The 15,667-nt window shown below is 37.8% G+C and overlaps 1 protein-coding gene across 3 annotated transcripts in view; it reads left to right on the top strand.

The window, feature by feature from the left end:
* The first annotated feature begins 2,955 nt into the window (after positions 1-2,955).
* The window catches only part of grm5b (glutamate receptor, metabotropic 5b), a 65,540-nt gene continuing 52,828 nt past the window's right edge, over positions 2,956-15,667 (top strand). The window contains exons 1-3 of one of the 3 annotated variants that reach the window (XM_058799370.1): positions 2,956-3,010; positions 3,477-3,546; positions 7,124-8,050. In XM_058799370.1, the coding sequence (XP_058655353.1) occupies positions 7,384-8,050 (667 nt within the window). In that variant the 5' untranslated portion in view covers positions 2,956-3,010; positions 3,477-3,546; positions 7,124-7,383. Of the gene's footprint in view, positions 3,011-3,462; positions 3,547-4,796; positions 5,057-7,123; positions 8,051-15,667 lie in introns of those variants that run through there. The other 2 variants (XM_058799371.1, XM_058799369.1) reach the window with 2 other exon arrangements.

Genomic DNA, 15,667 nt, shown 5'->3' with positions numbered 1-15,667 from the left:
TGTTTGTTTTAGTAAACTTATAAATACTTAATATATAATCAAGTATAAATATATTTATATATATATATATATATATATATATATGTGTGTGTGTGTGTGTGTGTTTGTGAGAGAGAGAGTGAGTGTGTTTTTGTGTGTATCATATGTAAATGTATAATGATGTGATTTAAAAAAAGAAAGAAAAAAGCAATACTTGTCTTGTTCAGAGTAGTAGTTAAAAATTTTTCTCATTATTGTTTCCTAACTTGTCTGTTTTGGCTCCTCCTTGTCCTTAATATTTGATTACATCCTTTTGGTGCAACAACAGTTGCCATGGTTACTTCAGAACGCGACTATATTTAGTGGCAAGTTTTAGTTTTGTCATTACTGAAACTTTGCTGTTGAAAAGTAAAAAAGAATATTTGCTTTTAAATAAATAATATGTACTTTTTAGTGGGTGTCAAGCCTTAATTACAGGTTTCAGACCCTCCCTAAAGCCTCTGTAATTCACAGCCAGTGCGCGCCGCCAGAACAGCCTTTAATGTGACTCCATGAAGCGGCGCAGCAGACCGTGAGTCACTCTCACACCGGCTCTTCCCACGCACGTGTCCAACTTCTGAGTGTGTGTGAGTGTGTTAAAGAGTAATTCAGGAAGCTGACATGTCCTTCATGAATGATTTCTGTTTAAATTACAAGTGTGTGTTTATGTGTGTGTTCTGGTCTGGTTTGAACTTTGAATGTTGTACTGTTTTGAAGTTTGCTTGACTTAATGTGTGTGTGTGTGTGTGTATTCTTGCATGTGCATGAGGACTCAATTACACACTTGAGCCTCTGATTACTCGTCATTACGCCTTTAATAGCGGTTGGGAGGGTTGCCATAGTAACCTGACCCCAAAAGCCATTGAACAATTACTCTTGTACTTTCTAAGAAGCGTTTAGGAAGCTTTCCAGCATCTGAGTGTAATTTATTACAAGCCTACACTCTGCGGTCTCAATCATGCTAATTCTATAATTAACAAGCATAATGCTATTAGCAGCATTCCAGCGCTGGTTGCTGCGTCTCTGAGCGTTTGGATGAACAACCAGCGGTCAAGTAAACAGGGATCAGATGGGTCACGTGATTTGTGACCCTGGACGACAAAACCTTTGTCAAAGTGTCAATTTTTTTCGAAATTGAGATTTATACATCATCTGAAAGCTGAATAAATAAGCTTTCCATTGATGTATGGTTTGTTTGAAAATCTGGAATCTGAGGGTGCAAAAAAATCTAAATATTGAGAAAATCACCTTTAAAGTTGTTCAAATGAAGTTCTTAGCAATGCATATTACTAATCAAAAATTACATTTTGATACATTTACGGTAAGAAATTTACAAAATATCTTCGTGGGACATGATCTTTACTTAATGTCCTAATGATTTTTGGCATCAAAGGAAAAATCGACAATTTTGACCCATACAATGTATTTTTGGCTATTGCTACAAATATACCCCAGCGACTTAAGACTGGTTTTGAGGTCCAGGGTAACATTTCAGTGCTTTGCTCTAGTATTTATAGTAATGGTTTTGGCCAGTTGTATTAATTGTTCTAAAATATTATGTATGTGCAATTCTAAAAGAATCTGTTTTGAGTGAATAATGTGTAACGTTTCACACCTTTATTGTTTTGGAAAAAAGATCATTTAACATGTTCTGAGCTTTTATGACAAACTTGCTCCAATAGCGGAGTATGTTGCCATTAAAGAAACAGGAAATGCTTTCTCCAGTGAAAAGTGGTCTGGTCTTAATCAGGAGAGAAATCTGCACAGATCAAGCACCATTTACAAGCCAAAACAGTGCAAAACAGCTCTAAACAAATATGTGGGTGGATTTTGATGTGAGAGACAACAGGAGACGGACTTTTTTACAGGAGGAAGCATTATTCTGGATAATGGATTAAATTATTTTAGCCAGAAGCAATGGTTTAAAGTTAAAATGCCTTAATGTTGGCTTTATTTCTCACAAACACACAGCTTTTCACTGTTCAAGACATTAACTGATGGACTGGAGCGGTGTGGATTACTTGTGGATTATTGTGATGTTTTTATCAGCTGTTTGGACTCTCATTCTGACGGCACCCATTCACTGCAGAGCTTCCATTGGTGAGAAAGTGATGTGATGCTACATTTCTCCACATCTGATGAAGAAACAACCTCATCTACATATTGGATGACCTGAGGGCGAGTAAAAGTTCAGCAAATTGTCATTTTCGGGTAAACTATTCCTTTAAATAGCATATTATAGCCTGTTTAATGGCCTTTTTAGTGAAATGTAACAGTAATTATAACCTAAAATGATTCTTTAAATGATTAGCATATCAAACCATTGTTTGGCTGACAGACAATGTAATTAATAATGCTATGTATTCTAAAAAGCATGCCCCAACCTGACAATTATGAAGAATACTCTTGTCTTGAGAGCACATTTTGACCTTTCTGCTAAAATCATTAGTAAACCTTTAATATTCCAGAGTGGTTTTATTGTGTATTATAGATAGATAGATAGATAGATAGATAGATAGATAGATAGATAGATAGATAGATAGATGCAGTTAAACTTTTGACCTTGTTACTGAGCTTTTGTGTTTCTGACAGCTCCACAATACACATGTATAATAATATGAAAAAATATATATGTTATATCGGCCCTCACAGCATCTAGTTTGCAGTATGTGTTTGCTTTTGTTGGGAAAGATCTGAAAGCTTGTTGGGTTTAGCGTGGGCTTAATGTTCAGCATATTGTTTATTCTTTTTCAGATGTTTGCATATGAATATGGAAGCAGATTTTCCGCTGTAATCCATCTTGTGGTGGGCTCACTAAACGCCACCTCAGACATTTAAGAGAAATGCTATGGGAAATTGTGAGATTAAGAAGATTACCTGGTTTGGCTGAATTTTGTGTCCTACTGAAAGGACCAGTAGTTGGCCACTTCCCAAGAACAGCGATGCTAGATGACGCGCCTAAACCAGTCTCGACTAGTTCATGGTTTCCTCGGTAAGGTAGGGGGCGAAAACGAGAGGGTATAAATTACGACTTTAAGTGAGTAATGTTAAATTTAGAGAGATAGCCTATATAGAGAGATTTACGAGGAAGGCTATCTGTATTGTGGTAAACATCACATGAAGCTGCTGAAGTGGTTTTGCCCTTTTAACGGTCGTTAATCCCGCGCGCAGTTGGCGGGCACATTAATCCCGCGCGAAGCCCAAAGCCACTTTGGCTAAAAAGCCCCATCCTGTAAAGCAGCTACCGCTTTATCCACTCGTGCCTGCACATATGATGACGCACGATTTGGCTACGAGAGGTGTGTTATACACGAGATATTGATCGGCGAACCGCGCCGTTTTGTGTTTTAAACTGTGGCGTGAAAACGAGCGGGAAAATGAAGCCGCGGGTGCACGACTGAGATTCTGCCGTTGCCATGGTTAAAAAGTGGATTAATAGCAGTGATGCTCTCTTCCAGATCTAGTAGAAGCTTTAGCGATGTCATGCTAGCTTGAAATAGACCCCAGAAAATAAAGTTTGCTGATAAGGTGAGTAACTTAACAAACTTTTGCTGTATGGTCACTATATAGCATGTTCTCACATGAATAATTTGCTTTCAAAAATAACTTTATTATAATTAATATTAAAATAAATAAATCGACTTTTTCCTTTTTATTCACTAAATAGCAAACGTTTCTTTAATTCAACATTTTAAATTAATAGTGTCTCAGTAGTTTACCCTAAAATGAAAATGTTGTTATGATTTACTCACTTTCATGTCGTTCGAAACTTGTATGACTTTCTTTTCTTTTTTTTTTTTTTTTTAGACTAGCCACCATATTTTGCAACGAGGAAGTTAAGCTGTTTTCTGTGGATGTGCGAGACTTCCGATTCTTTAGCTGCTATAAAAAATAACTAGAAATATATCCGGTAAAATATTTGCGCTACAAACAAGTGTGTTTATGATTATGATAATAAATTAAAATAATACCAGACAAATACCAACAACAAAACAAACAGCAAATACCAGATTATGAAATCAAGCAGCATAGCAGACCTTTTTTGACGTATCTGAATAGGTAAAATAACTGGAAGCAAATGACACCGGGAGCCTCGCACTTTCAAGTAACAAATGCCCCGCTCTGAGGTTAAAAATAAGGTTGTGAAAATAAGATGTTTTTAAAAATCTTTGCGTGACCCCAACGTTCTTCAGGGTGTCTTTTATGTTCCGCTTAAGAAAGCAAGTCACACCTTTGGAACAACATGAAGGTGATTAAATAATGACAGAGTGTTTATTTTTGAGTGAATTATACTATTAATTTTGCAGCAAGTTCAGTCATTTTCCATCACGTTACCTCCTTATACATTAACACTGGTGTTAATTAAGCCTGTATTTGATCTTTCCAGCTTTAAATCCACTGAATTAATTAAACATCATCCCTTAGACTTTGAAAGGAGGTAATTTGCATTTCAGTCCCGAATAGTGAAGTGCCACAAGGTGGTGGTCTTCTGCTGGTTTGTGTCCGTTTGAGGTGGGGTACCGCAGGGATTGGTGTGGGGCCGCTCACATTTTAAAAACATATGCGATCTTGCACCTTGACGAGGCTTCAAAACAAAACTAAATCATTGTCACTCACAAGCAGGCACCCCATTACCTGCGTTAGAGCCTCATCCATTCATTCACAACAGCAGAAAAGCATGTTTCGCAAACGGCCCCATGGTCGTTTGTCTTACGTTTAAACATTCAGTGATAAAATAATCACTGTAAATCATCAGCGCTAGACGTGAGGAGGAGAAGCGCAGGCTTGCAGGTGCCACGGCCGGTTGGATGCAGCCAGTCTCCGGGTTCACTGGTGGGAGGGGTTGAGTCGCGGACTGGGATGTGTGTGGCTGATCACGCTTCGGCAGTGTTAGTGCGTGACAAGAAGACGAGACGACACTACAGCTGTGGCTCTCCGGTGCTCCGCAGTTTACCGGGCTACCGACCCCAAATCTCTGACGATACACCTGTGGAAAGCACGCGCCATCCGTGACCTTAGTGGATTGTGGCGCGGGCAGGTAAGAAGGACCGTCACCAGAACATCACCACAGACAACCTGTGCACGGACACACGCTCTGCGCGCGAGTTTGGATCTGTGGAAGCGATGATGTTCTGGAATGAGGAACGCGCGCTCTCTTTCTGTGTTTCGCTCTCTGCAGATTATCGACCGACCGCGAGCATATCGGTTGCATGGGTCCCAGTATGACTTAACTGGGAATGTATCATGTGCAATTTCATATGCATTGCATGTGTGACTTAGTACGAATGTTATATTTGCAATGTTAAATATGCAATGTCTTAACAAGACTGAGGAGATACAGGGGGTTGTTTATGAGATGCATTTGAGCACATGGAGTTCTGTGGCCACTGCAGTGTGATGCGTTTCAGCACCGCGGACAGCGCAAAGCTCCCGTTCTCTCGGTGATCAACGGCAAGGTCGTTCACTCTCCATCCGTCCCGTTCGATGTTTGAGTGGAGCTCTCTGCCCTATCAGCCTGACATTTGCATTCATTTGAATGAAGTGTGCATTAAATGCCAGCACGATTTCAATGCGAATGCCTGATGTTGGCGAGGTTTTTGTGGGATTGCAGTTTGTTTCCCCTCCTATTGTTTCTTTTATGCCGGAGGCAGAAGGATGGTTCGGTGTGATGCATTAGTTATTTTCTCTTCCATTCAGCTCTTGCTATAAGCGAGGCAGCTTTTTCATCGTCTCCCTAATGGACCCCTCATTTTAACAAGGACCCAGGGTCCAATCTGCGGTTTGGCAAATGAAACCGGCCCTTGAATGCAGCTGAATGACGGAATTCATTTATGCTGGTCTTTATTTATACAGATGCCATTGCTGTGAGACTAAAATGAGTTGCTTGTGAAAACCATGCAGTGCAAGTCCATTAATTCTGTAAATGCTCTCCTGTTGTTATTGTGAAAAATTGTCACCTCATTTTTGGTCTCTATGTGGTCTGCACTTGGAATGAATGGGTCTGACAGCCAATATGGCTATTCTTGAATGTCTGTTGACAGCCTTGTAGCAACGTTTTTTGTTGCACTTTCAGACCCAGCACACACGTTATATTCAAACAAAACATCATGGCACACTGAAACATCTACATCAGAGATGAACTTGCAACCATATACACACAAAAAAAATTGATGTTGAAACCGTTTCACTCAGAAATTGCTAGTATATTTCATGAATTATTACAAAAAACAATTTTTTCCTTTCTGCTAAAATTAATTCATTAGTCAACCCTTGTATTCCAGAATGGTTTTGTTGTGTTCATTTGTTTTCAGAGGTATACTGGTACTTTAGTTTTGACAATGTATTCTGAAAGTTCCCTTTTCCAAAGTAAAATTCCAACATATACTGTAAAAATATAATCAATAATTCATGGCAACATGTTTTTCCATTACATCAACTCATTAAAATAATTTAACTAATGTCAACTTCATTTTAAAGTTTATACAAGATTAAACCTAATTTAAGTTGATGAGAGTTGGTGTAAAAAATAAATTTTTGATGACATCATTCTGCTGGAAAGCTGTTTAAAACATAACAGTGTGACAAAAATTGGTGTAAAATAAAATTGTTGTTGGATTTACTTTTACCCAGAAATTGCTAGTTAATTTCACAAATAATTACAAATATGTTTAAAGTTGTAAAGTCAGTTAAACAAAAATATTTGAGTATGTTTTAAGAAAATACTATTTTAGACTTTCTACTCCAAAACTAAGTAAATCCTACACCAATTGTATCACAGGTTTGTGTTTTAAAAACAACTTTCCTGTAGAACGATGTTATCAAATATTGAATGTAAAAGTTTAAGATTGGTGTAAAAACGATTTTCATTCAGAAATTGCTAGTAAATTTACAAATATTAAAGTTTAATTGTTCTAATTAATTTAAAAAAAAATTGCAAAGACGTTGAATCAAGTGTGAAATTTTGAAGCAGAAAGACTGAAATAGTATTTTCTTGTAAAATGTGTAATTTATAATGTATGAATAATTTTTCCAGTGTACATTTCCCGTGTTTTGTCTGTTTATGTGGATGTAATAACATTGCTGTGTCCATCTCCTCTCATTCAAGGTTATGAGGCCCCTCATCTCATGCCGTCCCCAGCTCCAGGTTGCCACGGCAACGACCCAGCATCCTGCTCAGGGTCGTCATAGAAGCTCTCGGACAAATGACAGCACGGTTCAAAGCCGCATGATTCCAGAATCCCCTTTTTGTGTAATCAGATACAGAAAGTTCAGAGAAGGAACAAAGCAACTGGACTGAACTTCCTCACTGTGATTGTGTCTTTGGCCCAAACCGGAACAAAGACACGGCCTCTAATTTACTCCGAAATGGTCAGCCTGTATCTCTTTGCGATGTTGCTACTGGCGTCACTGGCGAAGGCAGGCCAGGCCAGCGAGCGGCGCGTTGTGGCCCACATTCCCGGTGACATCATCATCGGTGCCCTCTTCTCCGTCCACCACCAGCCGCCGGCCGACAAAGTGCACGAGCGCAAATGCGGGGCGGTTCGGGAGCAGTACGGCATCCAGCGTGTGGAGGCCATGATGCACACGCTGGACCGAATCAACGCTGACCCCAAACTCCTCCCCAACGTCACGCTGGGCTGCGAGATCCGAGACTCCTGCTGGCATTCCGCCGTCGCTCTGGAGCAAAGCATTGAGTTCATACGGGACTCGCTCGTCGCCGCCGACGAAAGCGAGGAGGCTGGGGGCGGGGCCAAGTGTGCCGATCCCGAAGCCACGCCCATGAAGGGCAAGAAGCCAATCGTGGGGCTGATCGGTCCGGGTTCGAGTTCTGTGGCCATTCAAGTGCAGAATTTGCTGCAGCTGTTTAATATCCCGCAGATCGCGTACTCTGCCACCAGTATGGACCTCAGTGACAAATCACTCTACAAATACTTCATGAGGGTCGTGCCATCGGACGCCCAGCAGGCCAGAGCCATGGTGGACATAGTGAAGAGATACAACTGGACCTACGTATCTGCCATCCACACCGAGGGTGAGTGTTTCATTTACATTAGCATACTGTATAAACATCCAGATGTGAGTCGGTGAGTGGATTCAGACTCATTCAGCTGAGTCATTTTGACTGATTCATTACAAGAATCACGTCATAAGATTCTTTTGCTTGTGGACTGGATTCAGTGACTTATTCATTAGACTAATTCAACTTCAACTTGTCAGTCTTTTCGAAAATTCATTGCAAGAATTAGATCATAAGAGTCATTCGTTTCTTTAACCAATTCATAACAGGAATCTGATCAAAGAGTCATTCAGCAAATCATTAGAGTGTTTTAACTTGTCTTTTTGAATGATTCATTGCAAGAATCAGAGTCTTCGGTTTGTGAATTGGGTTCAGTGACTAATTCATGCCATTAATTACTCGCCGATGTTTTACCGATGTATTTATTACGTTTCTGGACTTGGGAACATTTCAGTTGTGTTGCTGTCTATGGAGGGTCAGATAGCTCTCAGATTTCATCAAAAATATCTAAATTTGTGTTCCGAAGATGAACGAAGCTCATACGTGTTTGGAACGACATGAGGGTGAGTAATTAATGACATAATTTTAATTTTGGGGTGAACTAAGGGTTAGTTCAGCAAGTAAGTTAAGCAAGTAATTCATTATCAATTTGGGATTATTTTTAACCAATTTATTGCAGGAATCCTTTTTTTATTATTTTTTTTTTTTCCAGCAAGAAATTAATTAGACTGATTCAACTTGTGAGTTTTATGATCCGATTCTTTAAATGACCTTCTCAAAGAGTCATTCATTTATGAATCTGACTGCAATGGTCAAGCTGTCCGTTTTCCATGTATGGTGAAAAGGCATGCAATGGTGGTCTGTTGCTTATGTTTTTTTATCACAGTAATGACGTTAACATTCAATTCAAACTGCAAACTCATAGCTAAAATATGATTTGTTTTGCCATGCTACTTTAGATTCTGCATCAGTGCAGTGCTGTTCACACACACAGACACACACACACACACACGACAGCATTGAGGCGTGATGTTCATGGTGTCTGTTACAGAAGTGTCACATGTATTCTGTCAGTGTGGCCTCTTTTAGTGTCAGATGGGAATTGTGCGTTAAGATGTTTGTGAAGTATGTGTGTGGACATCTGTAAAGAGCAAAAGCAAAAGAAAAACATCAGAGTGTGACTAAAATGATCTGTTGATGGATTTGTGCATCATGCAAGCATATATATCTCCACTACAAGGTTATTATAATTTTTCTTTTCAATTGTGTCACGTTTATGAGGGCAAAAAGCATCATTCAGTTTTTTTAAGGCTCTTGAAAGTGTGAAATGGACTAGTATAATATAATGTACTGATTTTCATTTAAAACACGTGCGGAATAAGAACATATAAGGTAGCTGAAGTGTTTAAAACATACGAGCACAGTTCAACTGAATGATAATGTTTAACCTCTTTACTTCATGTTGTTAACTTTCTGTTGTACTGCTGTTTTGTGTTCATCTGCTTCTCCCATTTACTCTTTTTACATTCAGATTTTATTTAGGTCGGAACTTTGCATAATGCGAATCATTTGATTCGGAACATTGGAGCAGGTTCCTGAATCTTTTGAAGCAGGTTCGTAATTTTTCTGATTCAGTTCGGAAGTTCGAAATGGGCTCACGAATCATTTCACGAATTCACCTGAAATGATGGTTCGCGAATCACTATTCCAATCGGGACTATGGATCACGGATCGTGAATCTTTTGATTCAGATCGGAAATTCGAAGCGCGTATCATTAATCTTTTTTTTTTTTTTTTTTTTTTTACGAAACTGTACAAAACATCAAACCATTAAAGCAGTACAGGTATAAAAACCAAACAAATTAGAAAGAAAGAAAACACAAATACAAATTCCTTAAGAAAATTAACCATGGTTTTATAATAGTAAAAGTGACGTAACCATTTTTTTTTAATCAACTTTAAGAGGACACATAGGATCATGGTCCGTGTACGTTGCGTTCATTCGTTTTTTGATTAAATATTGAAAATAGAAACATGAGAACACGGCACCATTTTCATTTTTCGTTTTGCCAAAAAAATGAAAAAACAAGAAATCGCCTTGATTTGCCGTTTTTACATTCAGGGGTAGAAAATGGATAAACAGATCGAATGTTCGATTTTCACGCGTGGGAGGGAATGAAACGCCCCATTTCACTGATTGGTCAAGCAAAAATGAAGCGGTGCCGTCATCATGTCGTCTTCAGTACTGTGTAACAGAAGACGAGTCCTCCGCTGTTAAAGTGTTTATTGCAACTCCTGCATGTCATCTCTCTCTCATCAAACAACCAGACTAACAAATGAACGGGGTTTACTTCTGTGTAGGCATAAACTCTATATGGCAATTATTAGGTGCTTATTGCAGAAATATGTATGTAGCTCGGATCTGCAGCTACATTACCCTTTTAGTCTATTTCTTTGGCGCACCGCACATTTTATTTAGCTGTCCAGTTATCAAAATCTGTGTGACAAGGCTGCGTGACGCACTGGACAACACTGGGCGAATGCATTTACTTTATAGTGAAGCGCAGAGCAGTATTGATTTTAGTATATCCAGCAGTCATAACTTTTATTTTAGACAGTACAGTTTCATTAATAATGAGTATAAATTGATTTAATTTTAGACACAAAACAGTCTGTTTTATTTGACTTAAAACACAGGCGTTTCGTTCTTGAATGAATCCGAGTCTTTGAATGAATCGTTTGAGTGAGTGGTTCAATGACCCATTTGCTTTGCTCCTGAAAAAAATCTGCATTTTGAACGAATCGGTTGAATTAATGACTCTATGACTCATTCATCAACACAATGACTTGCCGCCACCTACTGGCGATCTAACCTTCATAATTCAAGTAGCCTATCCAGTTGTTTCATTTTGTCACTCATTTCATATTTCTGTAGGCTACTCAAAATGTTTTTGTTTAAAACAATCTCATTCCATAATGAAATTGTTGTGTTAATGCATTTACTACTGTCTGAGCAGCACTAATTCTGTAAATACATTAACTTAAGATGCAGCTTCTGTGCCACAGTGCAAAGATGGCTTTGCCTGGTACTGATTTAATTGGTAACACCTATAATGTCATATTTTTCAAATATTGACTAAATTCAGGAATTTAATATTAAAGGTGACAGACATATTTTATAAAGTTAGAAAAATGCCCTTTTCTATAAAAATAGCATGCATTATATACATGTGTAACATGCCGTCAGATAATGACAGTATCATATAAACTTCTCAATGAAAAAAAAACTCACGCTAAAATCAATACTGGTCTGCACTTCACTATAATGTAAATGTTTACTATAATGTAAATGTCACGCAGCTTTGCCACACAGATTTTGATAACTGGACAGCTAAATAAAATGGGCTGTGAGCCAAAGAAATAGACTAAAAGGGTAACGTGGTGGCAGATCTGAGATACATACATATTTCTGCAATAAGCACCTAATATTTGCCATAGAGAATCTATGCCTACACAGGAGTAAAGCCCTTGTCTAGGCGCTGCCCCAGTATGGTTTGTGTCAAGCCACTTGTTAGTCTGGTTGTTTGATGAGAGGGAGATGAACGCAGGAGTTGCAATAAATGCTTTTATTCTATTGCACAAAACTGAAGACGACATGATGACGGCACCGCTTCATTTTGCTTGACCAATCAGTGAAATGGGCGTTTCATTCCCTCCACACGTGGAAATCGAACATTCGAGCTGTTTATCCATTTTCACCCTGAATGTAAAACGGCAAATCAAGGCGATTTCTTGTTTTTTCATTTTTTTGACAAAACGAAAAATGAAAATGGTGCCGTGTTCTCATGTTTCTATTTTCAATATTTAATCAAAAAACGAATGAACGCAACGTACACGGACCGATCATTATAGAGCTTTAGGATTAGCAAAACTTTAGATCAACTTTGAATAAAGAAAAGAGAGTTTTAGAGCCAGATTTTTTGTTTGTGTAATATGTGGCTAGCAAGAAACAAATGAATTAAGTTATATTTTCCTATATTCTCTTTTGAGTAGTCAAACAATCCAAAAAAAACATCTTTAAAACAGAAAGAAAAGTCACTTTCAAAATGAGATCAGATGAACATTAAAAAATCTGACCAGAATTTCTCTGTGTGGGTACCAAACAAGTGAATGAAACTTTCTCAGAAGAGTGACAAAAACAGCAACTCACTTCAATAACTGACTTGTTTTATAATTTACGTCCATAAGCTTTTTGTGAAATTTTGATTAATCTGTTGTTTCATATTTAAGGAGAGAACTATAGTTTCAAAGTCAGCCATCGCTTGTTATGATTTCAAGGCTGTGGAATTTAGTAGAGACGCTATGACATGATCCTACCAATATCCAGCGACTAAATTGTCCCTAGCAATAATTTTGATCAAACAATGAAATGTCTGTTGTCTGCTGTTATGTCCCCACCAATGACAAAATCAAACCTACGCCCTTATCACACATGACATTTACTGCTCAGGTGACTGACTTGAGTGAGCAAATAGTGCTCAAGTCAAGCAACTACCATTGAGATGAATGGGATTGTTTCCTGATTTTACATTTGCACTTCAGTTCAAATGTTTTTTTAATTTTTATTTTTTTTATTGAGTGTTAGGTTTTTGTTAACTTCACATTTTATAGTTTATACTTTTTTAAAGCAATAGTTTCTATGTAAGTTTTAGTTGTAGTTATAGCTCTGCTCTTCTGATGCTCCAGGCTTACGACTCTGTTCTTATACCTTAACATGTTTCTTTTCCTCTGAGGTCTCACACACACACGCACACACACACACATTCACGAGATGTACTTCCTTCCCCCCACTCCACTCGCTCTCCTTTCATCCCGCTGTACACCCCCACTCCACGTCTGATCTCTGAGACTCAAGAGACTGTGTGTGTGTGTGTGTGTTAGAGAGGTTCAGGGTTGTAAGCACTTTTACTGTCTGGTCCCCAAAGCTGAGGACCTGGAATGTGTCCCGGACTTAATTAAGATGGCACAGTGTAAAACTTGCACACACACACACACACACACACATAAAGAGAAATAAGAGAAAAGGACAAGAAGATGATCACCCTGACATACCTGTTAATGAACAGACAAAATAAATAAAATTTAACACACACTCACACACTGACTCATGCTGTAATAGGTTGAGAGTGTTTTTTTTCTATTGAGAATGTGAGTTTTATATATATATATACGCCCTTGAATATATATATATATAAATATATATATATATATATATATATATAAAACTCACATTCTCAATAGAAAAAAAACACTCTATATATATATATGCACACTACTGGTGAAAGGTTTGGAATCACTAAGATTTTGTAACGATTTTGAAAGAAGTCTCTTATGCTCACCAAGGCTGCATTTATTTGATCAAAAATACAGTAAAAACAATAATAGTATGAAATATTTTTTACCATTTTAAATAACTGTTTTCTATTTGAATATATTGTAAAATGTAATTTATTCCTGTGATCAAAGCTGAATTTTCAGCATCATTACTCCAGTCTTCAGTGTCACATAATCCTTCAGAAATCATTCTAATATGCTGATTTGCTGCTCAAGAAACATTTCTGATTATTATCAATGTTGATTATTTTTGTGGGAACCATGACACATTTTTTCAAGAGTCTTTGATGAATAGATCATTTAAAACAACAGCATGTATTTGAAATTTGTAAAGTTATAAATGCCTTTCCTGTGATTTTTGATCAATTTAATGCATCCTTGCTGGATAAAAATATTAATTTCTTAATATTCTTTATGCAAACCTTTGAATAAAGAGTGTGTTTATATAAAATAGACTAAAAACGATATAATGAGCAGTATTTGTGCATGCTGCATGCAGAAAAAGTGTTTTTATAGCTGAAAGTGTTTTTAACTGGTTGTCAAATTCTTCCATGCTTGAACTTTCTGTAGTGGTCATCATGCTCTTGTGCAAGAAAATATTCATTTTTAGGTTAATTATCCCTCATTTTGTTCCAAACCAGCGTAACTATTTTTTCAGTACAACACTATACAAGGCATTTTGAATGTTCACAGTTCAAATGAATGGTAACTAGGGGCTGTAAAGCTCCAAAAACGACACCATAAAAGCACCAAAAATTAGTCCATATGACCCATGCACTATATTCCAAGTTGTCTGAAGTCGTTCAGTAGTTTAGTGTGAGAAACAGACTGAAATATAAGGCATTATTCACCTCTTCCTCTTCCATAGTATCTCAGATCTCCTTTGTGCAATTTAAATATGCACACGTTCAAATTTGACACATTTTGATTTGTTATAAGATGCCATTGACGTTTGGCATCACTGACATCAGACACTGAGGGATATGTTATGGCTAAAGCATGCTGGGAAAGCGCACACAGTAGTCATGGTAAATGAAGCCATTGTGTTCTAATCAGCATTCAGTACAGAATGTGTTTGTGTGTTTGTAATTGTATGTGTGTGTGTGTGTGGTGGAGTGTAACCTTCACTTAAGATCTCAAGGACTTCAGCTCTCTTCCTACGCTCACATCCGTCTCTCTCTCTCTCTCTCTCTCTCTCTCTCTCTCTCGGTCTGCGCATCTTGTACCGTCTCTCTCGTCTCCTCTCAGGAATAAGCAGCTGTGGAAAGAGTGATTGAAGGATGGAAGAGAGATTAGTTTAACTAAATTGGGTGGAATTTAAAAGCAGAAAAAGTGGCATGAGACGAGCGCTGGAAGAGCGTGAGAGATGGAGAGGGGCGGGTGAGTGAGAGACGGCCGTAACGGCGAGAAAGCCAAATAGCACGATTAGGAGAAGAATATTAGAGACGAGCAGAAAGAGAAATAGAATAAATTCAGTTTGAGGAGATCTGAGGAGCTCATCACACATGCTAAGTCTTAGAATGATACTGTATCTAAAAATGTTCTCAGTGGAATTTGGAAATGTTCTCCAATGATGTCATGGTTCTAAATGGAACTTTTGTTCTTAAAGGGATAGTTTACCCAAAAATCATTTAGTCACCCTCATGGATATAATGCGTGGTTGTAAGTAGCGATTAAGAATTAATGGCATTAATATTAAGATGCGCTCATGTGCTCATTAATAAATATTTATTCATATATACCCTCTCTCTTTTACCCAAATATTAGGTACTGAGGAGAGTAGACAGCAGCATATTTTATCTTTCATGAACCATCTTAAAGGAATAGTTCACCCGAAACTTAGCATTTGCATGTTAATGTTAACAGAAGCATGTTAAGATTTGGAGAAATGTAGCATCACATCACTTGCTCACTAATGGATCCTCTGCAGTGAATGGGTGCCGTCAGAATGAGAGTCCAAACAGCTGATAAAAACATCACAATAATCTACAAGTAATCCACACCACTTCAGTCCATCAGTTAATGTCTTGTGAAGCCAAAAGCTGTGTGTTTGTAGAACAAGTCCATCATTTAGACATTTTTAAATTCAAACCATTGCTTCCAGCTGAAATATGTCCTCTGTCCATACTAACACTTTCTCCAGTAAAAAGTTGTCTTTTCTGAATCAGGAGAGAAATCTGCACAGATCAAGCATTGTTTACTAGTGAAAACAGTCCAAAACGGTTCAAAACAAATACA

The sequence above is a fragment of the Onychostoma macrolepis genome, chromosome 15 (assembly GCF_012432095.1).
Source record: "Onychostoma macrolepis isolate SWU-2019 chromosome 15, ASM1243209v1, whole genome shotgun sequence".
NCBI lineage: Eukaryota > Metazoa > Chordata > Actinopteri > Cypriniformes > Cyprinidae > Onychostoma > Onychostoma macrolepis.
Note: the sequence above shows the minus strand (reverse complement) of the source record. Positions and strands in the feature narration are given on the sequence as shown.